Genomic DNA, 24,980 nt, shown 5'->3' with positions numbered 1-24,980 from the left:
TATCAACATCTGCAAATCTTTTGACAACCCTGGAGTTGGGAAAAATGCAATCCGTCTATGATTATTTCCATTGTCTCTGTCTGGGGAGGTAACACTGTGGTTAAATGAGTTAGCTCTCAATTCAATAACAAACTGGAGGCAATTAAAGAAGCTTTCCTAGAAAGGTTTTTCCTACCTTCCAGGATGTTACAGTTGAGGGAAGAGATTAGTAACTTTAGGAAATTACCAAATGAATCTCTTCATGATACATGGGTGACATTTAAGAAGTAGTTGACGCAGTGCCCTAATCACAAGATGACTAAGGAGCATGTGATGGAAACATTCTACAGGGCTTTAAATGCTATAACGAAGCCAACTGTGGACAATTTTGTAGGGGGTATTCTTAGACATTACCTTTACTGAGGCTGCAGAAATGTTGGAATGATTGACCAAGACAAGTAGAGTTTAGCATACAAGGATTCTGTGGTAGCAAGAAATACTGTGTCTAGTGGGATAATAGCTGAACAACATAGGAAAGAAGAGGAACGTGACCAGGATATGGAACATATGAAGACCCAGATGGATTTACTCATAAAGCATTTACTAATCGGGAAGACAGGAAAGGTGAAATTTATTGGGTCTCAAAGTAGGAAACTTGAATCAGATTCTGAGGAAGACGCGAACTACTTAAATAAATAGGGGGTTTTGAGGAAATAGCCAAGGGAATCAAGGTCCGAATTATTATGAAAAAGCTAGTTATAGAGACCATTATCAAGGTGGTTGGAAAAATAAGAATAACAGGAGTGGATTGTATGTACCTCCTAGAAATCATGATAATTCAGTTACTAGTTCTGGTAAGATGTTAATGGAGGATATGATGGCCAAGTTGTTGAAAGGGGTGGAGTTAACTAACGCTGGAGTGAAAGAAATAAAGATTGACTTATCATCCATGAGTTAGTTGGTTGACTTACATTTAACTTCAATTAAGCAACTGGAGCAGCAGATGAATCAGTTGTCTGTGGCTTTTAACCAGAGAATGAGTGAAACATTGCCAAGTGACACGGTGCAAAATTCATGGAATGATAATTCTTGCACGGCTATTACCAATATGGTAAAGTGTTACCTGGCCCATCTATAGGCAAACCTGTTGTGAACGATGTGGTAGAGTTAGATGCAAAAGTAGAAAAAGAACATCTAGTGGAGTCTGAGGAGCTGGAGATTGATATGGTTCTATCTAACCAGAAGCAGGTTGAAGAGTTAGAGAAAGGCAAGGGGGAGAAAGGGGAGACAGTAGTTAACAAAATGATAAAAATACCTTCTTCATTCCCTTATAGATTACAAAGAAATCAAATGACATAAAATTTAGTAAGTTCATGGCATTGCTAAAGCAATTGACTGTAAATGTTCCTTTGGTAGAGTCGCTAGAACAAATGTCGGGCTATGCTAAGTTTATGAAAGATCTTGTAATTATGAAGTGGACTGTGAGCTATGAGCTAGTGGATAATCTTCACCATTGTAGTTCTATAGACACAAGATCTTTGGTGCCAAAGAAAGCCGATTCGGGAGCATTCATTATCCCATGTACTATTGGATCACTTAATTTTGCAAAGGACCTTTGTGATCTGGGGGCAAGTATTTATTTAATGACACTGGTGGTGTTCAAAAAGATGGGGTTGGGGAATCCTACACCCACCAACATATGACTTTTGATGGTGGATAGATCTGTGAAAAGGCCAGTTGGGATTCTTTATGATGTGCTCGTGAAAGTGGCTAGTTTTATCTTCCCAGCAAACTTTGTAATCTTATATTATGAGGTGGATTTCAAGGTACCCATCATCTTGGTTAGACTATTCTAAGCTACTGAGAGTGTTTTGATTGATTTGCAAACAAATGAGTTAAAATTTAGGCTTAGTGATGAAGTGGTCAGTTTTGATGTTTGCCAACCGATAAAGCAACAAAGGGAGATGAGTGTGTTCTTAATAGTTGATGTATACTTTGAAGATGCGCAAGAGGTACTAGTTGAGGAATGTTTTGCTATGGAGACATTGGTCGCGGTATTGATAAAGTTCAATAGTGAGGGGATCGAAGAATATGATGAAACTGTATGTGCACTGATAAGAATGGGGTCATACTCTTATGCCCCTAAGAAGCCAGATTTGGACCTTAAAAATTATCCAACACCACTGGCCAAACCTTCTATTGAGGAGCCACCGATATTGGAACTGAAGGAGCTACCAGGCTATTTGTGGTATATGTTTCTGGGCAGTGGAAACACCTTACCAGTTATTATTGCAGTAGACTTGGCAGAGCAACAGGTTGAGGCCCTTATTTCTGTGCTCAAAAGATATAAGAGGGCTATCGGATGGACGATTGCAGCTATTGTTGGTATTCCACCGGGTATCTATACACACAAAATCTAGCTAGAGAAAGAATGCACACCGACTATTGAACATCAGCGCAAACTAAACCCACCTATGCAAGAAGTGGTGAAAAAGAAGATTATAAAGTGGCTCGATGCAGTAGTGTACCCAATCTCCAACAGTAAGTGGGTGATTCCAGTGCAGTGTATGCCTAAGAAAGAAGGCATAACGGTGGTTTCTAATAAAAAGAACGAGTTGATTCCACTTAAGCCAGTGATGGGATGGAGAGTTTGAATGGACTACCGAAATCTGAACTCATGGACATTAAAAGATCACTTCCCAATGCCCTTCATAGATCAAATGCTTGATCTCTTGGTAGGAAGGGGTTGTTATTGCTTTTTGGATGGATATTAGGGATACGACCAGATTTCTATTGCCCCGAAAGATCAGGAGAAAACAATATTTACATGCCCATATGGAACGTTTACGTTCAAGTATATGTCGTTCGGTTGATGTAATGCATCAGCCACATTCCAAAGGTGCATGATGTCGATTTTCTCTTACATGGTGGAAGACACTTTAGAAGTGTTCATGGATGATTTCTCTATATTGGGTGATTCAGTTGAGTTATGTTTGGTAAATTTGAGTAGAGCACAAAATAGATGTGGAGAATTCAATCTCGTGTTGAACTGGGAGAAATGCCACTTCATGGTGAAGGAAGGCACTATGCTTGGACATCAAATTTCAGCAAAAGGAATTGAGGTTGATTAGGCTAAGGTAGAAGCGATTGAGAAACTACCCCCTCTTATCTCAGTAAAGAGAGTCCATAGTTTTCTAGGTCATGCTGGATTCTACCATTGGTTCATTAAAGACTTCTCCAAGATTGCAAACCCACTTTTCAAACTATTGGAGAAGGAGACCAAATTTGTGCTCAATGATGATTGTATAAGGGCATTCCAATGCTTAAGGAGAAGCTGGTTGTTGCCCTGATTATTGTTGATCCATATTGGTCTAGGCCATTCGAAATAATGAGCGATGCAAGTGGAGTAGCACTTGGATCTGTACTTAACCAGAAGAAGGAGAAACTATTTTACCCCATTTATTACACAAGAAAGGCATTGAATGGGGCACAAAAAAATTATGTTGTCACTGAGTAGGAGCTTCTAGCTGTTGTTTATGCTTTTTAGAAGCTCCAGTCATACTTTTTGGGAACCAAGCTGGTGGTTCATACAGACCACTCTGCTTTGAGATATTTAATGGTGAAGAAGGACGCCAAACCAAGGCTAATTAGATGGGTATTGCTTCTGTAGGAATTTGAATTTGAGATCAAATATAGAAAAGGGTATGAAAACCAAGTTGCAGACCACCTATCTAGGCTAGAAGGAAATCAGCTTACTACAGAAAAGCTTGATATTAATGATGCTTTTTCGGATGAACAGAATCTAGTGTCTACACTTGAAATAGTGCCTTGGTATGCGGACTTCACCAACTTTGTGGTGAGTGATATTATCCCGAGAATCTTTCTTTCCATCAGAAAAAGAAATTTCTCCATGATGCCAAGAGATACTTCTGGGATGAGCCATACTTATTCAGGGGTTGTGCTGACAATATTATCAAAAAGTGCATCCCATAAGTTGATATGTTAAGTATTCAGGAGGCCTGCCATACATCTCCAGTTGGGGGATATCATGCAGGCAATCATACGGCGAGAAAAGTGTTGCAAAGTGGCTACTATTAAGGATGCTTACGAGTTTGTAAAGAGTTGTGATCAGTTCCAAAGACAAGGTTCGATCTCAAAGCATCATGAAATGCATATGGCAAAGATGATGGAGGTTGAACTATTTGACGTCTGGGGTATCGATTTCATGGGGCCGTTCGTGAGTTTCTATGGGCTGAAGTATATCTTAGTAGCTATGGACTATGTATCTAAATGGGTTGAGGTTATTGCTTTGGCCAACAATGAAGGTAAAAGAGTGGTGGCATTCCTTAAGAAGAATACCTTCTCCCATTTTGGGATACCATATACAATCATAAGCAATGGGGGATCCCAATTCTGCAACAAAATGTTTTGGGCTGCATTGTTGAAATATGGTGTAAAGCAGTATATGGTAGCCAATCCATACCATCCACAAACTAGTAGGCAAATTGAGGTCTTAAATCAGAAGATAAAAGCAATCTTGGCAAAGATGGTGAATGCAAGTAGAAAGCATTGGCCTCGAAAGCTGGATGATGCTTTGTGGGCATATCGGACGACTTTCAAGACATTTATTGGGATGTCACCATATCAGTTAGTCTATGGCAAAGCATGCCATCTTCCGGTTGAGCTGGAGAACAAGGTTTTGTGGGTTTTTAAATGACTGAACATGAACTGGAAGGAAGTAGCTAAGTTAAGATCGGGACAATTGAATGAGATGGATGAATTCCATCTTAGAGCTTATGAAAGAGCTGACTTGTATAAAGAATGGATACAAAATTACCATGATTGAAGAATTAAGAAGCGAGATTTACATGCTGGTGATTGGGTACTATTGTTTAACTCTCAACTTAACCTCTTTTCGAGCAAATTGAAATCAAGATGTCGGGGCCTTTCAAAGTGAGTCAAGTATTTCCATCGGGTGTGGTGGAACCTGAAAGTAAAGATGGGAGTCTATTTAAGGTTAACGGGAAAAGAATCAAGAATTATGTTGGCCTAATAGATGAAATGAATCTATTTTCTACAATTTATCTCGACGAAGTTTGAGTAGTTGAGACAACCAAGTCGTGCTGCGACAGTAAATCAGGCGCTATTGGGAGGCAACCCAACTTTTTATGTTATAAGTACTTTATTTGTTTTAAAGTTTTATTTTAAATAATAAGTTGTTCAGATGTTCAAGAATAAATTTAAGATTGATTTTGCTAATGGAATGGAATTGACGACAAAAATTGATAGGTTATCAACTTGTTGAAGACCTATCACCTACAGTCGTCAATTCAAAGCAAAGGGAAGTGCATCTACTGGATTGAGTTATGACCAAGCTAATAAGTTATCAAAAAGCTGATGATATATCACTTGAAGTCATCAAACTAAGCAAAAGTTTGGCACATTCTGGATATAGCTGACGATAGGCTGATAAGTTATCACCCAAGTGATGGGCCGTCATGCCTTGTCGTCAGCTGAGTCAAAATTCAACAACATTCTGTATTCGGGTGATGAGATGTGTGATGGTCTATCAAATAATTGATAAGTCGTCACCTGAATTTTAACCCCAGGTAAGTCATTTTGATCCGAATCCAAGGCTATGACCCGATCCAAACCCAAAACCCTTGACTTTTCAAATTCCTGATAATAATTTTCCCACTTCTATTTTTCGTATATTTTTATCATTATTAATCTTTATTAGACTTAAATAGTATTTATTAGTTTTTATTAGTGATTTTTTTCAGATAAAGTTAGAAAACAAAAATAGTGGCTACATCAATGCAACCGTTTCACATTTCCCATCTTTTTTCTTTTCAACTTCTAACATTCAATTTTTTCTTCATCTTCTCAAATGTAAAATAAGGGTTAAATTTTTTATTCTCCTTCGTGCAAACTCGTTGAACTTACAAAAAGCATAGAGTACAAAAGTTTGTATTTCTTAGAGCAAGTTGAAAACTCACAAGTTAGGAGTGTGTTGTCAAGTCGTCAAAGGTATGATCTGAAAGCTCTTGTCTTCTTTCTAGTCGAAGGTATTGGGAATTGCATGCAATTGAAATCATTGAAGATTTTAGAGTGTTCATAAATAAATTTAAGGAATACAAATTAATTGGGTCGTGCGAACAAACTTAACTTTGTACAACTAAAAAATGCTCATGACCAATTTTTTTTGTCAAGATATAAAATTCATCATTTTTGGGGAAAAATTTGAACTTTGATTGAGTGAAAAATCAATTACATCCACAATTTTCAAGCTTTATTGAATCAAATTAGGTGAAGTATCTTGTTTGAGAACTGATAATGAGGGTTAAAAAGTTGAACACTGGACATCAAGTTTGAATTAGCCTTTAATTCTTAGAGAAATGAGTTCATAAATATGGTTTGAATTGACTACTATGTAGATAAGTCGTCAAGCAAGTGATAAGTTGTCAACCAAGTCATCAATCAAAGTGTAACAAACTGAGGATTCTATTTTAAGCTAACAACATGGTTTGATAAGTCGTCACCTAAGTGACGACTTATCATACCAAGTCGCCACCTGAGTTAAAAACTTGTTGGATTCTATTTGGGCTGACAACATAGCTTGATAAGCCATCACTTAAGTGACAACTTATCAGATCAAGTCATCACCTGAGTTACAAAAAAAATTTTACATATAGTTTTATGCTGACGACATAGCTGATAAGTCGTCACTTAAGTGATGACTTATCAGACCAAGTCATCACTTGTTGCTCTGAAATGAGTTGATTCTATCTATGGCTAATGACATGGCTACTAATACATAACCTAGGTGATGACTTATCAACCAAGTCATCACACATATGTTTACCCATTGTGCTTGAACCCTTTTAAGAGTGATGCTGAAAATGATTGAATTTCTGTGCTTACTTATTCTTGGATATTAAATAATTCTTTTTCCCTTAATGCAGAATATAATCATGCCACCAAAAGGGAAGTCAAAGAAGGCAAGCAAGAAAGTAACTAAAGAAAGTTTGACTCAGAGACTGTTCAATGAGTCTGAAAGTAAACAAGAAAAGGCACAACATCAAAGATGTAGTACAAGGAGGAGTTTTCGGATAGCAGAACTACCTCCCCAGCTTGATAAGAAGGTGATTAAAGAAGTAAGCTCTGAAGAAGAAGACTCGTCTTCCTTTGAAAAGCCCTCTTCTGAGCAACCATCGTTTGAGAAACATTCTTCTGAACAACAAATGGAGGAAGACACTCAAACAAGGGGAGATGTTATAAAAAGGAAGAATTTGGGCATTCAAGATAGTGTACGGTGAAAATTTAAAGGAGCAAAGAAAATATACCATGGGGGGTTGATAGCAACATGAAGATGGAGCCTTAAGAGACCCATATGTGAAGAGATAGAAATCAGCACATCTGGGCTGAGCAGGTACCCACAACTAGAGAGAGCATTTAGAGTGTATGATCTAGCATGGAAAACAAAGGAAGGAGATGTATACTGCCCAACAGTGGTGAGGGAATTTTATGCTAACTACTAGGTTGCATTGTAGAATATATGCAAGAAGGAAGAGAAAGCTACAGAAAACCCAAACATAAATCAAATACCAGTAAGAGGTGTGATGGTGGACTTATTTGATTGAATAATTAATCGGTTTTTGCATGGTCCCAACTTTATTCCTTCGGTAACCTCACAGGAGTTCTATCACAGGATGACGGATAGGGCAAATGAATGCCCTTGTTTACAATAGGTTATGGCTGATGGGGAGCTTGAATGGTTACATCATCCAAGTAGGAGGATCTTTAAGGCATCAATGACTTAGGAGGCAAGATTTTGGTTGGGAGTGGTAAGGTAAAGACTGATCCCGATAGTAAGAGATAATACCATAGGTGAGGACAGAGCAGTTTTGGTAACTAGTCTATTGTCCAACCTCCCCTTGAACTTCAGGGAAAGCATTATTGATGAGATAAAGATTCAGGCAACACGACCTGATACAGCATACCCATTCCCCTGTCTAATTACAAAATTATGTGAAGCAGCCCCTGTACCAATTATCACAGGATTAGACAAAGAGGTCCATGCCAAGAAACTCATAATACTATCAGGTTTGACAAGATTGAGTCGATGTTGGTCCTAGAAAAAGAAGCAGATGTCGAGAGTGACACGATCAGATCAAAGGGAGTGTAGACATACTCCACTTCTATAGGTTCCACTCAAAATATGTATATTTCAGCACCAGAGTCAGCTCAGGCTACTTCCTTTGTAGGTGATACACCTGTTCCAGAATGAGAAGAAACTACAGTGGTTGCAGCACTGGTGTCCAAGTATGCCTTGACTCCTTAAAATTTTAAGAAGCCGGTAAAGCAGGGAAAAAAGTTTGAGGTTCAATTGAGGTTGTTTTCTAATCAGTTCAACACAATTGTTGACAAGAAAATCAAGAAAGCCATTGCACCTTTCTTAACTCTCTATGGACGTATTGATGAAATGGAATATTGAGTAAATGAGAGGTTGAAAGAAATATCGGTATTGGATCTTGCAATATTTGAAGTAGCCTTGAAAAAGGGTAGAGCAGACATCACAACTTTGCAAAGCCACCACCTTGTGATACTTTCAGAACCTGTTGAAGAACCTGAAGAGGAAGAACCACTGTTTGACATCACTAGGAAACCAATGGAGAAAAAGGACAAAGACAAAATAAAAAGGAGTGACAGTGATGAATAAAGAAGACTTGAGAAGAGAACAAAGAAGAAATAAGAAAAGAAAAAGGTGAAGGCAGCTTTGAGGGAGTCAAAATGAGCCTCAACTAGTAAACTTCCTGAGACTTTTGGTGAGTTCTTTACTCCACCAACCACAACTATAGATACATCAGCATACCCTGATACCACTGATAAAAATCCTTCTGCTGATGATACAGCAGCACGATTAGTTGTTCTTGATATAAGCGCTTAATGCGCAATAGGTATTTTCTCACCCTTTTTTTAGTTTGATATAATTATATTGAGGGAAATGCATGTTTTTATTTGTGTGGGATACTTGCAACCTTGAGGGTATATTATCTGTGTTCTATACCTTTGAGTGCTACCTAGAGAATCGATATGTTTAGTTTTGGTTGTTTGTTTCTGCTTGTTTGTAATTATGTGTTATGTATGCATGACGAGTAGCATTTGACTGAGTAGCAAGTGTTTAATGGTGATTTAAAAATTGTGAAAATGGCGTGCCTACCAAAATTTTGATGTTGAGATTGATTGCTAAGTGCATGGGAAACCATTTCTGTCTATGAAAGTATGAAAATATGTCATTCTTTTCTTGATCTTGAGTATTGATTGAGTACTTAGTGATTTCCACACAACTCCATACCATGAGAGAGTGATACTTTGCCATGAATTTGTTCTTATTATGGGCATGCATCTAGAACTTACCTAAAGCATTCTATTAGCATCTCAAGTAGTCAGCTGAGAAGTGATTGCAGGCCATTGTTTATTAGTGAATCATCCAACCAAGATAATCAACTCATAGGAACATATTCCATTTTGATCCCTTTTTGAGCCAATAAAATACTTTCTTTGTTTCAACAACTTGACAACCTTTAACCCTTGTTTTTGCCAGTTCTCTCTTTGGACATATTACACATCAATTCAGGCAAATTGCCTAACCTGAGGGTGGCTACACTAGAAGGGTTGATGAGGTGCAAAAACTATAGTAAAAATTGATATGAAAATTGTAAAAGTAGTATATAAAAATAATTATATAAATATGTATATATATATATAGTGAATAAATGATGCTAAGTGGGATTGCTGAGAATGCTATGAAAATTTAGTAAGGATTGAATGTGAAGAAGTAAGTGATTATAGCCAAGTGTGTAAGTGATACAAGAGATGCTAAGTCACTAATCCTATATCGACTTTCCCAACACTTAAACCTTTTATTTCAAGCTGAGAAAGCCCTATAGTGATCTTAGTCTGACTATTAGATGAACTGAACAGAATGGTGAAGGCAAGATAATGGCATTGTAGATGCACAATTTGAACCTTTGTTCTGAGAGTGAGCATTTTGATGTATGGTTCCTGTAAGTACAAAGAAATATGTGGAGTCGGAAACTTCTTTCTTTTATGTGAGGCCATGTGAATGGTTGTGGAACTTGCTAAATATTTGATTGAATACTCTAAGTTTAAGTAGTAGCTTGTGTGTTTGAACTTTAAAGATGATATGGAATCTTGGTGTTGCTTAGCAAAAAAAGATCACATTTTTATTCATGGGTACAAAGTAAAAGAACCAATACTACTCCTTACATTGATGCTCTTATTGTGTACATAATATTGTGTTAGTTACTTGAGGACAAGCAAGTGTTTTAAGTTAAGAGTGTTGATGTGCTAGAATTGTGCTAGCACATTTAAGGCTTTTAACTCAAAATAATTGTAAGTTGTTAAGTAACTATTATTTTTTTTATTATATTTCATGTGATATTGCAGGGAAGTTGAGATGCATGAAAACCTATGATAACTGCATCAAGAAGGATGATTTTTGATTGAAGTAGATGTGAATATTGTAGTTGACAACTTTTCTGATAAGCCATCAACTGTGTGATAAGTCATCAGTAGAGGGCTTCAGCTACAGGCAGTGTACAGAGATTGGAAAGAAATGTTGACGACTTGTCTGATAAGTCATCAACTATCTGATAAACTGTCAACTAAGGCTGTCAGTGGTAAGCAGTGAGCAAGGATTTGGAAAAGTTGTTAAGGACTTATCTAATAATTCTTCAACTATCTGATAAGCCATCAGAGTTGGCCGTCAGCTATGGGGCGGAAACTGGAATTTGAAATTCAAATCTGGAAAGATCTTGAGTATTTATAGAGAAATATTAGGTTTTCAACGGTATCTTGAACTTATTCACAAGAACAGTTTTTAGCTTTTGGTTTTTCTGAAGTTTGGTTTCGAATTGTCTTTGAATTATTATTATGGTATCCTTGGTTGAACTTGAAGGAAAAACAATATTCAATTTCTATCTTTTGTAAGTTAACTACTTTTAAATTATGGATCTAATGTATGTTATTTCTTCCTATCTCATGAGGAACTAAATCCTATAACTGGAGTTGTGGGATCTATGAGTGTTGCATGATGAATTCTATAGTTGGCTAAGATTTGAATGACTGTAGGAACTTCTTGATAATTATTTTATAATGAATTTTATCTATTGGTTGCAAACAATAGATTAAGCATTGCATAGGTTTGCTTGAACTAAGAAATCAATTAAAGGAAGGGAATTATCAACAGGGATCTGAAAACGTTAATTTTTATCTAATGATTAATACTATAACAGGAATAATCAACTCGAGTTAACATCAGTTTAAACCTAAAGATTTCCTAAGTTTAAGAGAATTAGGTAATCAAGCATCTAAATAGGTCGGAAGACATTTAGATCAATCATCGATAGTGATAATATGTTGTTTCCTACATGTCGTAAGATTCTTCTGCTGCAACTATTATTCAACATATAGCAACATTCATAGTGAACACAACTCTGGTTTTACCTCATCATTAATTTGAAATATTAAAACATTGACTTTGGGTTACTACAACAAAGTGAACAGTAACATTTTTTTGAAATCTAAAAACCCCCCCATTTATAGGAAACTATTAGCTATTAGTCGATTAAAGCACAAATAGTCTTGATTTACACCATATTCCCTGTGGGATTCGACCCCAACCTAGTTGGGTTATATATTTGACGACGACCGCTTACTCTCTCATAAAAGACGTGTAAATTGGGCGTACTTTTCCATACTCGGCTTCGCAGGTTGGATTTAGGTTCTGTTGAGTGTACGATTTAGCATACGAGTCATATCGAGTGCTGACTACTCTAGAGCCGACTCGTCTCTTGATCAGATTTGGTCCTTTCAGGTCTTTTTCTTCCTTTTTCATTCCAACACTCCAATAGACCTATTTTATCTGCAATATACACCATAGTGTATCATATCTACCAAAATATCCTAAGTTCATGCATAAATTCAAGATTTTAAGCATCGAAAGTGTCGTGTTTCCACGACACATTAGCTACGTCCTTTGTCCTTAATCTATGAAATTATCCATCCAATATCTACACCGTTACATCTTTATAATACAATGAATCATTAACACCAAAATCCTCAATAGACACTATCAAAGAAGAATCACCCATACTTTTTCATGATAGACACATAGAAAACAGGATGAATAGAAACTAAATTTGTTGGCAAATCTAACTCATAAGCGACACTCCCAGTTCTCTTTAAAATCTTATATGGACCAACATAACCAGTACTGAGCTTCCCGTTATTCCCAAATCTCATGACTCCTTTCATGGGAGAAACCTTCAAGAATACCGAATCATTTACTTCAAACTCCTACTCTCTTCGCCTCACATCCGCATAAGACATTTGACAACTCTAAGTAGTCTTAAGTCTTTCTCTAATTACTTTCACTTTCTACATGGCATGGTGAACCAAGTCAAGACCAAATAACCTGGTCTCATCAACCTCTAACCATCCAGTAGGAGACTTACACCTCCTACCATAAAGAGCCTCAAAATGAATTATTTGGATGCTACAATGATAATTGTTATTATACGTGAACCTAATAAGGGGAAAATGGTCCACCAAAGTACCCTTAAAATCAATCACATAGGCCCTTAGAATATCCTTAAAGGTTTGAATAGTATGCTCCGCTAGTCCATCCGTTTGAGGGTGGGAAGCGATGCTAAGGTTTACCTGACTACCCAAACCTTTTTGAAATGAATGCCAGAAATAAAAAGAAAATTACGTACCTTGGTCTGAAATGTTTGGACATTGGTACCCCATGCAACTTTAAAATCTCCTAAATGAATAACTTAGCGTAATTCTCTCCTGAGTAGTTAGTCCTCACAGGCAAGAAGTGAGCAGACTTAGTCATTCTATTCACAACATACTGATTCTAATACAGCAGACGACTCATAACAAAATCCATATTAATCACCTCCCACTTCCATATGGGCAGCTCTATCTCTTGAGATATGCCACCATGCCTCAAATGTTGAACCTTGACTTGCTAACTAACAATACACTTAGTAACAAAATTTACCATGTCTCTCTTCATATTATTCCACCAATACATTTCCTTCAAGTCATGATAAATTTTAGTTGAAACTGGATGAACTGTATATCTAGACTCATGAATCTCAGTCAAAATCCTTTCTAGTAGTCCATCAACATTAGGAAAACACAACCTTCTTAGATACCTCAAGATATCATCTCCCCCAATATCAAAATCCATAACCTTTTGCTGACCCACATCATCCTTAATCATCATAAGTTCAGATTCATAACCTATTTCTCCTTGACTTCAGTATATAGAGATGATTTAACCACTTCATGAACAATTACTCTTCTATCTTCAGAGTCTAAAAGACAAAATACTAAGATAGCCAACCTATGAATATCCTTCACCAACCCTCTTTTCCTTATCAACGTAAGATAGGCTCCCCATAGACAACCTGCTAAGAGCATCAGCAACCACATTAGATTTACCTAGATGGTAGTGCAAACTTATATCGTAATCCTTAAGTAGCTCAAGCCATCGCCTCTATATGAGATTCAATTCCTTCTGTGTAAGCACATATTGCAAGATCTTATGGTATGAATAAATATCCATATGTACCCCATACAAATAATGGCACCAAATCATAGAAGCAAAGACCATAGCCGGTAACTCTAGATCGTGAGTCGGATAATTTCTTTAATAAACCTTAAGCTGCCTGGAAGCATAAGCCATAACCTAACCATACTACATAAATAAACAATCCAGTCCCACAAGGGACGCATCACAATACATAAAAACCCCATCAATACCCTCGAGTAGGGTTAAAACTGGTATAGAAGTCAACTTATCCTTCAACTTCTCAAAAATACCTTCACAAGCATCAGACCATAAGAGCTTAACCTTTTTCTGAGTTAACTTCACCAGCAGAGCAGCAATAGATGAGAAACTCTCCACAAACCTTCTATAATAGCCTGTCAAACCCAAGAAGCTTCTAGTGTCGGTTAGAGCCATGGGTCTAGGCCACTTCTTAACTGCCTTAACTTTCTATGGCTCCACCTCAATCCCTTCACTAGAAATAACATGCCCGAGAATAGTTACAGCACTTAGCCAAAATTCATACTTAGAAAATTTTACATACAATTCCTGGTCCATAAGAGTCTGTAACACAATTCGAAGGTGATTGACATGATCTCCTCACTTTTAGAATACACCAAGATGTCATCAATAAAGACTATAACAAACAAATCCAGAAACGGCCTGAAAACCCAATTTATAATATCCATAAAAATAGCCAGAGCATTAGTCAATCCAAATGACACAACTAAAAACTCATAATGGTCATATAAGGTTTGGAAAGTAGTCTTGGGAATATAAACCTCCCTAATTTTCAATTGGTGATAGCCCGAATGAAGATCAATCTAAGAGAAACATCTAGCACCCTGAAGTTTATCGATAAGGTCATCAATCCTAGGAAGAGGGTACTTATTTTTATGGTCACCTTCTTCAACTGATGATAGTCTAAACAAATCCAAATAGACCCATCTGCCGCACGAAAAGCACAGTAGCACACTACACAGACATGTTAGGGAGAATGGACCCTTTATCAAAAAGATATTTCAATTGCTCCTTAAGATTCCTCAATTTAGCTGGAGCCATCCTATAAGGAGGAACAAAAATAGGACGGGTATCTGGTACAAGATCAATCCCAAAATCAATTTCCCTATTGATAGAAATTCCAGAAAGATCATTAAAAAAAACTTTAAGAAATTTATTAACCATGTGGACAGATTGTAAAGAGGGACTCTCAGAGTTAGAATAATAACCCAACTAGAAGGTATAGGCACCCTTTGGAAATCAATTTCAGAGCTCTAAGATATGAGATAAACCACTCTTTGGGTACTAAGGAACTCCCCTCCCATTCGATCACTGATTCATTAGGAAATTGGAAACTGACCTTTCAAGTCCTACAATCCAGATTATTATAGCACGAATAGAGCCAATCCATCCCCAACATTACATCAACATCCATCATATTAAGTTCTATCAAATCCACCAATGTCTTCCTATGAAAGATGGACACCATACAACCCCTATAGATTCTTTTATCAACAATTGACTCACCCATTAGAGTAGACACAGAAAAGGGATCAAAAATATTTTTAGGACCAAAAACCAAGTGTACAGCCACATAAGGAGTTACATAAGATAGGGTAGAACCCGGATCAAGAAAATAGTAAGCATTATGAAAGAAAATTGTAACATACCAGTAAAGACATCGAGAGATGCCTCAGATTCCTGATGAGTAGCAAGTGCATAGAGATGATTTTGGCTAATGTTGGTACCAGAAGTGGCACCCTTAGGTGTTAAAGCTAAAAAAAAAAGGCAGTGGAAACCCTAGATGAAGGACAATATCGTTGCATATGACCAAGCTAACCATAATTATAGCACTGATTCTCCCTTCCTTACAATATCCTCGGTGAAGTTCCCACAAAAATGGCAAAAAGGGTAAGGTGAGGCTGACTGAACTCCACTAGCCTGAGACTAAAGACCCTGTGTATTAGACCCACTGATAGCCTAAATATGACAATCACAAAAGGGCTTAGGATAAGGAGCACCAGCTATTGAATGAGAATTTCACCAATTCTTCTTCGTGGTCCATTACCTACCATCTCTTCCACTGTTCGGCTGATTTACACCCTGCTCTGAATATCTAAACTTTTAACTATCTTTCCCTCATATCTGCCCTACTTCTTTTTTTCATCCTCCACGTGCTATATATAAACTACCAATCAGGATATGTCCATATTATTATTCAACATAACAGCTTACACTCCAACACCAAATCATGGGATAACCCAAAAACAAACTTTCTTATTCAGGACCTTATATTAGACACCAATTCTGGAGAATAATGGGACAACTGATGGAATTTCAAAGCATACTCCTTAACACTCATCTTACCCTACTTCAAGTTCATAAACTCTTCAGCCTTAGGTTCCCTCAACTTCTAATAAAAGAAGTGATCAATAAAAGCACCTAAAAAGTCATCCCACATAGCTGGTTCAGCATCATTACCTCTTATCACATCCCACTCCTCATACCATTGGTAAGCCACATCTTTTAACTAATTGGCAGCAAACTCCACACCCTTTGAATCAGTAGTATGCATAACCCTGAAAATCTTCTCCATCTCACTAATGAACCCCTGAGGATATTCCTCAACCTTAGAGCATGTAAATTTTGGGGGATTCAACCTCATAAACTAGCCAACTCGAGTAACCTAAGATAAACAAATAACAGAACCAACAAGATCAGACCGACGAGACTATGGTGCAACTAGTTGAGCAAACAGATGAATAGACTAACAGAACTCCACATTAAACATATCTTCCTGGGCTCTTGGTCATGAGTATCACCAGCCCAGAAAGCCCAAGGAAAACTAATAAGGACCGATATAAACCCATGTGGAGCAGCACAATTAAGAGTAAGGAACCCACCGAGTTTGCACTCTATAAATAGGACAAGTTTCCTCCACATCTTCCTCAAGTGGGACAGAGTTTCTACAACCTTCATATCTTCGAGGAGGCATAATCTGAATTGCAAGTAAGCCAGGAGTTGGACGAGTTTCATATCACTAGACTCTATAACTCAAAAATAGAACACAAGAAAGGAAAACATTCCTAAATGCCTTCTAGTCTCCCTCTTATAAGTGTAGCGTGCTATATGCCTATAAAAGAGAATCTATTCAACATGGCTTTATGGACACCCAACGATCCTGAACCGTGCTCTGATACCAAGCTTGTCATAATCCAAACCCGAGCTTGGCTGTGATGGGTATCTCAAATCCACCAAGGGCCAGAGACCACCCCCTTAACCTTACCTCAAAATCACATAAATATAAACAGTGGAAGTCAACCAAAAGAGCAGTGAGAAGGATTGATAAGTCAAATGAACATTCTAAGAATTCAAATAAACAACTACCCACACTTGTTCACAAAAGCCTCTAAAATCAAAAATACTAACTAAACTGGGACATGCCCCCGACTATGACCAAAAAAATTCTAAAATAAAATACTGAGACAATACTAAAAATAGTGAAATAACCAGGGTTTTTGAAAGATAGAGGTTCACTACTTTACAGCAGATCCACAAGAATATAAAATTACCTAATGTTGTACAAGAGCAATAGAAAACCCTCGGACCCTACATTATGAAATGATGTAGCATCCAAAGACAGTCTGTGGGGCAAACACTAGTATATAACTCAAAGGATAGGGATAAAATAATGCAATTACCAAAATCCAGTCATAAACCATATGCACCACAATTATATATATATATATATATATAATGCCGGGATAGGGACAAGGACTATGAACATGAGAGTTTTAAGTATAAACCTAAACTATGTAGCTCGCTCCGTCCTAAAGGTACCCATGGGCTATATGGGTTCAGCTTCCCTTGCTGGAAGGGTCCTAGTACATGTTAATCGCACGAATTGAGGAAAACCCAATGAAAGGATAAGGACACAAAGGCTATAGCCCTCTCAAAATATATATAATGTGTGCACCAAGAACACGGTCACATGGATCCCCAACGTCGATAAACATGGTTTTAGTGTTAAACCCCCCGGGACTTACACCTTCACAGTGAGCTACACAATTCTCTTTAAGCCTAAATTAAAACACTTTGCACATAAACCAACCATTAACATAGGAGTCATTTATTAAGGCAATTACCAATTTGGTATCGTCATACCAATAAGTTTGCAAGTTAATTCAATTATGCCAAATCAGTCCATATAACCAAACTGACTCTCAAGTTCCACTTAAAATCCAAGTCATGGCCACTAAGGCCATCCAAAAATCATATTTGTTCATTTATCCATTAATGCAATGAAATAAGTTCAAAAGATAAGTTAAATCGTGCAAATATCCATATTCAAAATAAAGTTTACAAAGTAGGTTAAGGTTAATGTCATTATCAAGCTAAAATTTCATCAATTTGGGAAAACTCATGTCCCCCATTCTAACCATTTAAATAATTCACTAATTCAGTCCCAAAAAACATCAATTAAGGCATGAATAATCCATTTAAAACATGAAAAAAATCAATTCAAGTAATAACAATCAAAATCCCTCAACCTAATTTCAAACTCATTAATTAAAATACATGAATATTGATTAAATAGATGCCACAATGTAAAAATACTAGTTAGGTATGAGCAAAATGCCTGAATATAGAACAACTTAAAGAGAATTAGAAGTTTGGAGCTTAGATGATGAATCCTCTTCAAAACCCTTGAGCTTTCTTGGGTTGGGCGTAAAGAAGAGAAAATTAATATTTTTTATCTTGAAAACTAAAGTAAAAGGGCCACCCGAAGTGTTTATAAGTCATTTAAGGGGTAAAAAATACCAAAAGCCCCTCACCCAAAGCTGAAAAATAACAAATTGGGTGAAATTAAATAGTGGTATAGCACGCACCATGCCACGCCCTTATCACGGATGTCAGACTCTGTGGCACGCCTTTATCGTGGAGGCTTACTGCCTCGGGGGCCCAAAATAACCCCGAACACTTTCACAAAATCTCAAAATTTTCTCAAAACACCCTTTTAACATCCTTAATCATGATTCAATTCAAAAATTAACATTACGCACACAGAAGAGTTAAAAATAAAATCGTTAAAATTTTGTGGGATCTCACAGCTATATATTTAACAACGATTGCTTTATTCTTCTAAATGAGGTATAATTTAGGCGTATCAATTCTCTAGAGAAGATCAAACCCAGGGTTCCTATTCCAAGAGTTTCTCCATAAATCTTATTCTTTAAGGTATGTCGAACAACCCTATTCCAATTGAGTTTCGATATATAGTTTTTTACACCTATTTTGGGTACAAATTATGAACTAGGGTTGCAAGTGGTATTCTTGAAAAGTAAAATGTTTAAATCTTGTGAACGTTCTTTTTATAGGAATCCTCCTAGTCGATTATTTGAGTTGTAACTTGGGTCATTGTTTTAGTGTACAAATTATCACTTTTATAGCTTTATGTAAACCCATGATTTTGATGAATTCCTATTTTAGTATCACAAGTCTTTTAATTTATATGGAAGGATATATCTCAAATTTCCATGTTATTAAGAATTTTGATTGAATAATAATTCCTCAACTTTTAGCATCTTTAACAAATATTTAGAATCACTTTTAAAAACCCTTGTGAAGTAAGATCTTACTAGGAAGAAACATAATAGCTACTAGGAAGAAACATAATAGCTTTTGTAAAAACCATTATGATAATGTTAAGAGATGGCATGATTGGTTTGCAAGTCTTGGTATGACGATGTCAAGTTAATGGGTGCCCTTATGAAAGAATTATTTATGATGAATTGTTGAACCCTTATGAAAATGTAATAATATGGGTTTCAGAGAATTAGGCAGTTCACTAAGAAGGTGTAAATCCTCGTAATTCATCGCCTGAAAACTATATTTTTCCAACATAGGGGTGGTTCGCTCCTTAATTGGATGACTGTATGATTTTCCTCTGTGGGGGTGAATGATGGCCTATATGATGTTTATCCTAGTCCATGCGGCAAATATTGATTGGAGCTCTGCCGGTCGGGTTTTTATCATACCTAACATAGCCCGTGGTGCATATAATATTGGTAATACTGCCTAGTTCAGAATTAAATAATCTCTTATGGGTTTACTTTATTTGTATGACCCCAAACCAATCAGCTTTCGATTTCATTTTTATACATCTATTCTATGATGTCTCTTTTTATAGTTTTACAAATCAATATATTCCACATATTAATTATCTTGAATGTTACATCGTTCATGATGTAGGTTTCGAGGCATATTCTTATGGTTCAATGCAGTACTATGATCTTGCTCATGATAGTTTCATTTATTCGTGAGCCCTCCATTTTCTGGAAGGCATGTTTATTCGTAAGTTAGACTTTTTCTCAATTTTATGGTATATGCCAGGGCCATGCATGTCCCGACTTAGACATTTGTTCTTATGTTTAGGAGCTTCGTAGACCTATGTCGATGTTAATTAGATGTTTTCGGTACTCTCAGTTGATTTGGAGCTTTCTTTATAATGGGTTGATTATTTCGGACACTCTAATTGTGATTTGGCAAATGTTTCTTCAGCAACCTTAATTGAATGCTCATGATGAATGTTGAGAGATTCTCTCGACTTAATAGTTCCAAATGCCTGTTATGTCCAGGACCTAATCCTGAGTCATGACAAATTAATTCTACTTTAAATTAATCATTTATTTGCTTTTACAAGACTTTAAAATTAAAATTGTGTTTTTAAATTTGAATTTGCTTTTGAGATTACATCTTCAGATGAACTTGGTCCTTAATAAAATGATGTTTTACTTCTTTTTATGTTGTATTTGCAAATTCTAATATGAATATAATTTCAGTAATGAATTTACTGAATTCATTTTATGACCCGACTGAAAAAATCAAGTGCAAGTATAAGTTCTATTTAAGATGCGGTTTTGACATTTTCACTAGCAACGGTTTCAACATTTACATGAGGTCAGGGAATTATAAGCAAAGAAAATTAATACTAGCAACCGTTATAAGTTATAGTACGTAATCAACTCGATAACGTGCATGAGTAGAAGAGCAAGAAAGTTTGTTCTGCAATATTTAAACTCAAACAGTGACAAAACATTCTATAAAAATACAAAAACATGTGCTCATTCTTGCATGAGCACTAGAAGACTCTTGATTTGTCACTTTAGTGATTTTGTTCAACTTGTACGGTTAAAATTTTTATGCTTATATGTGTAAATTGTATCTTCTATTGTCTTAGAGCTATATATTTTTTTCAAAAAATTAATAAATTTATTTATGATCATGCGAAGCGCGAATATATAGATTCACTAATTATTTATGAGTTAGTGATTACTGATCAGCTTAATCTAATAGTACAACTTAAAATGGTAAAACTAATTCATTAAAATATAATATATTCAACTTTAGGCTAGTTAATGATTTACTTATTAATTAGTTTAATTTTAATTAACTAAATTTAGCTCATTTAAAAGCTGGTGGAATTTATTTCAAATTGATCCATATCAAATATTATATATAGAGAGAGAGATCATAATACTATTCTTTATAGATATGTAAACAAACAAGTACGAAAATTAAATTTAGAGGAGTCTAGCAAATTGGTTCTGGTGTATCGTTTCGTTCAAATAATTTTGAGTTTATTTATTATCTTGGCCGTTTTGATTCAAATTTAAATATTGGGAAAAAAATGTTTTAGCTCGTGTTAGGACCTTATGATTTTGATTCCTGTGATATTTAACTTCCCTCATTTAACCTTTTATTAATTAAAGTGAATAATTCTAATCCTCCAATTAATGATTTGTGATATTTAACTTCCCTCATTTAACCTTTTATTAATTAAAGTGAATAATTCTAATCCTCCAATTAACGATTAGCAATTTTAACAGATCTGTCAATACAGTCAAGGACATTTATGATATTACAATAACAAACACTTCTTTACGAATTAAAAAACCCCGAAACGAAACACTTTCATAGATCCTTTTGTTGCATCCTCCCCTCATTCATAACCATCTCAACCTTCTTCGTTCTTTCGCACTTCTTTTTTCTTGTCTTGAGAAAATAATTTAGCAACACCTCCTAGGGCACATAAAGGAACTCACTGCACCTTGTAAATAAAAAAAAGATAATCAACATTTTCGATATTGAAACTGCATTAAAGAGCAAGTTGTAATCCACGCCGACATGTGAGTACATAGTCAAGTTTAATTTGACTAGATCTTTAATACTGCTCGATGAAAAAGGACCAAAATATTTATTTTAATTAATACATAATAGTGATTATATTTATATTGCAACTAAATCATATTTTGATTTCTTTTTTTTACGTTTGTTCTTTTTCACATGAATTTTCTTTAGATATTTGGTTTGTATTAAGTTTTGTATACTCCTGAACTGCATTACTAATTTTCTACATAACAGTCATTATATTTTGGTCATTCCAATACATAACAGTTAATGCTACAGTGTTATAGAATTAAGAATAAAGATGAAACACCTAATATTAAATGGTTAAGGATAATTCTCAAGTTAATCGACCGCCACGAGATACTAGGTTGTGTCATTAATACCATTCTATACCTTAGTTTTTCCACCAAGAAATAAAAAGTAAACTTGCACGTTTACAATTTAGTATGTGTATATCCATATGTAGAAATTACATGTTCAAATTTGCTTTATTAGTTTGGACATAGACCTATCGAAAGAATGATACCTGTTTATGGTTAAGAGCAAGAGTAAACAAGATTGAACCAGCCATGTCTATATCAGATAAGATTGCAGCAACTGTAGCAACTCTAATGCCCAAACTAATACAATTATATTGTCATCAAATAAATTGAATAAAAAAGCAAAGCATTCAAACAAACAAAAACACACTACAAATCCAACGGACAAATCTCAGAACAGGAGAGATATAATACCTGAAAATGACCATGATCAATCAAGATGAGACATGGATTCAACAAAATCATGGCGAAGTGCCAGAACATTTTTGTTAAAAGTTTTCAACAAGAAACATAAAAATTAAATATTGTGGGTGTAGATTCTGAATTTATATGCCCGGTTATACTTTTTAATGTTAGTTCTTCTTATTAAAATAACCCTAACAACTTCTACTTTTGCTATTCTCACGACAGATGAAGGCGAGGATCCAAATATGTACACCATTAAACTACACTACAAAGGTCGGTGGGTGTTTGAACCAGAGATGAACTATGTTGGTGGACAAATAGCTTATTATGACTATTGCAATGGTGATAAAAAAGCATGTACTAAAATTTTTTGATCCAGTGGATGCCCCTGAAAAACAGCATACACAGACTCAGACTTCAGTAACCTGAAACGATAAGATATAGTTTCATAATGTTCCAAACAATAATTTGAATTTTCAGCTGTCATTAATCAACAAGTTTTCCTGAGAAATATTTACCATATTAAATCTCCCATCTAACATGTAGGAGCAATAATGATTCTCAGAGAAAATCAACTAAAATTATTCCCTTCATTTTATGTTATACGATGATATTTGATCCGATATGAGGTTACTTTCTTAAAACATGTGATCTTAAGCATACTATGTTATTCTATGAAGAACAAAATTCAAAATATAAGAGCTTACAAATGCAGAAATGTAGTGTAACTTTTTCTTCAAACTTAAAAAATAAATTATATCACCTAAAATAAGATTGGGTACCACTTTTTTTAAGGTCATATTCCCTTTTAACTTATCTCATGAAACCTATTTCTTTCTCTGAACACCAGTAGGATTAAACTACGAAAAACAAAATGTGCAGAGAATAAAGAAAAAAAGGATCACAATATTTAAGGCAACATTAATAACTCTAGTGAGACACAGATAATATAATCTACCAAAAGAAACAAAGACAATGACATATTATTTCCTTCATTCTGTCCTGCAGTTTTTAAATTAAAGCATATGACAGTAGTGCAAGTGAAACTTGAGGACCACATGTACAAATTTTGGTTAGTGCAAGTGAATTTTTCTATTTTGTAATTGAGTTTATAAATTCTCACGTTCAGAAAATGAAAGTAACAAAAATAAAGATGTTGTGTTGGATTTATAGGCATAACAGGAGAGATAAATTAGTAATGAGGATAATCGGAACAAGGTAGGGGTGGCTTCGGTGGAGGATAAGATGTGAAAACTAAAGATGAAATGATACAGACGTATGAAAGGGAGATGTATGAATGCCCCAGTGTGGAGGTGTCTATATCACTATGTACAATGAACTGCATTCTGTTACACCTATACATGTATGAACTCAATCAAAAATCATCAGAGACAGATAAAAAGTTGATCACTCCCCACAATAAAGTGTACAAAAACCTATCAATTAAACTTCCGGATCATCTAGCTATGACAAGTTTTGGTAAATAAAAGATACATGAGTTGCAGGTAGTAAGAATTTGAAATTTAAGGACTGAAAGTTCCTGCAGAACAACATATCGAAAAGTCTATACGTGAAGCAAAAATTTACAACTAACTTTAGACATTCTACCATATTCCTCAGGCTTTGCAGATTACCACAAAACATGGAAGAAGGGTGGGTTAAGGAATCTTAATTACTCTTCACAATTTGAAGAACAACGAAAACTGTGGTCAAAACAACATAACAGAATCAGAGCAGTTTCCATCTTTTCATTTGCAAAATCAAAATGGAATCAAGGTATTCTCAGCAACTAATACCCCACCCCACCAACAAAAACAACCTCGACGATGATAGTTAGAACAAGATTGATGTGAATATTCTTTTCAAAGTAGTTCAACGTATTTCCATCTAGAAGTAAAGCTCCAGTCTACACATGAGATAAAATTTTATATTCAAGATTTTCCTCACGTTTAAACCATCAATACAGGTGCAATTAATATAATGGTGATATACACCTTGAATCAAATAGCCTCAGGACCACAGTTGGCACCAAATTTATTGAAGGCTTCAGGGATAATAAATCCAGCAGCACCAAGCATAGCCCATCTAGCGTGGATCAACTCATATGTCTGATATCTGCAATAGATTGAGCAATTTTAAACTTACATCTATCTCCACAAACAACACGAACAAAATTGAAATATTGAGAGTGTAATTAATTAATGTGTCATTAGTACACATACTTGGCGAAGTCTTTTGGCTTCTTGTTGAGACTAAAAGGATCATAATCGTAGTTGCAGCAAGCACCAAAAAAATCTTTTATGTATACACTTGTTATTTCTTTTACATTAACAATATAATTTTTTAGCTAAATTGTGAGATGCAGGAGTATCAAGAAGAGAAGAAGACAAATGTACAAAAAAAGTATATATTTCTTCTTCAGATAAATAACAAGAAAA

The 24,980-nt window shown here is 35.6% G+C and overlaps 2 protein-coding genes across 2 annotated transcripts in view; both read right to left on the bottom strand.

Annotated features, from left to right (window-relative positions):
* Positions 1 to 21,743: 21,743 nt before the first annotated feature.
* On the bottom strand, positions 21,744 to 22,605 carry LOC107841768 (probable dolichyl pyrophosphate Man9GlcNAc2 alpha-1,3-glucosyltransferase; the record flags this gene model as incomplete). The annotated part of the gene is given in 1 exon segment (XM_016685616.2): positions 21,744 to 22,605. A coding segment is annotated over 1 exon segment (99 nt), but the record flags the coding sequence as incomplete, so codon positions are not given.
* Positions 22,606 to 24,542: 1,937 nt separating this feature from the next.
* Positions 24,543 to 24,980, bottom strand: part of LOC107841777 (chlorophyll a-b binding protein CP26, chloroplastic-like) — a 24,771-nt gene continuing 24,333 nt past the window's right edge. Inside the window, exons 2-3 of the mRNA XM_047396308.1 lie at positions 24,765 to 24,889; positions 24,543 to 24,657 (exon numbers count right to left, since the gene is read on the bottom strand). Coding sequence (XP_047252264.1) covers positions 24,543 to 24,657; positions 24,765 to 24,889 — 240 coding nt within the window. The remainder of the gene's footprint in view (positions 24,658 to 24,764; positions 24,890 to 24,980) is intronic.

The sequence above is a fragment of the Capsicum annuum genome, chromosome 9, assembly GCF_002878395.1.
Source record: "Capsicum annuum cultivar UCD-10X-F1 chromosome 9, UCD10Xv1.1, whole genome shotgun sequence".
Taxonomy (NCBI): Eukaryota; Viridiplantae; Streptophyta; class Magnoliopsida; order Solanales; family Solanaceae; genus Capsicum; species Capsicum annuum.
The sequence above is the reverse complement of the archived record's forward strand: the minus strand, read 5'-3'. Positions and strand labels throughout refer to the sequence as shown.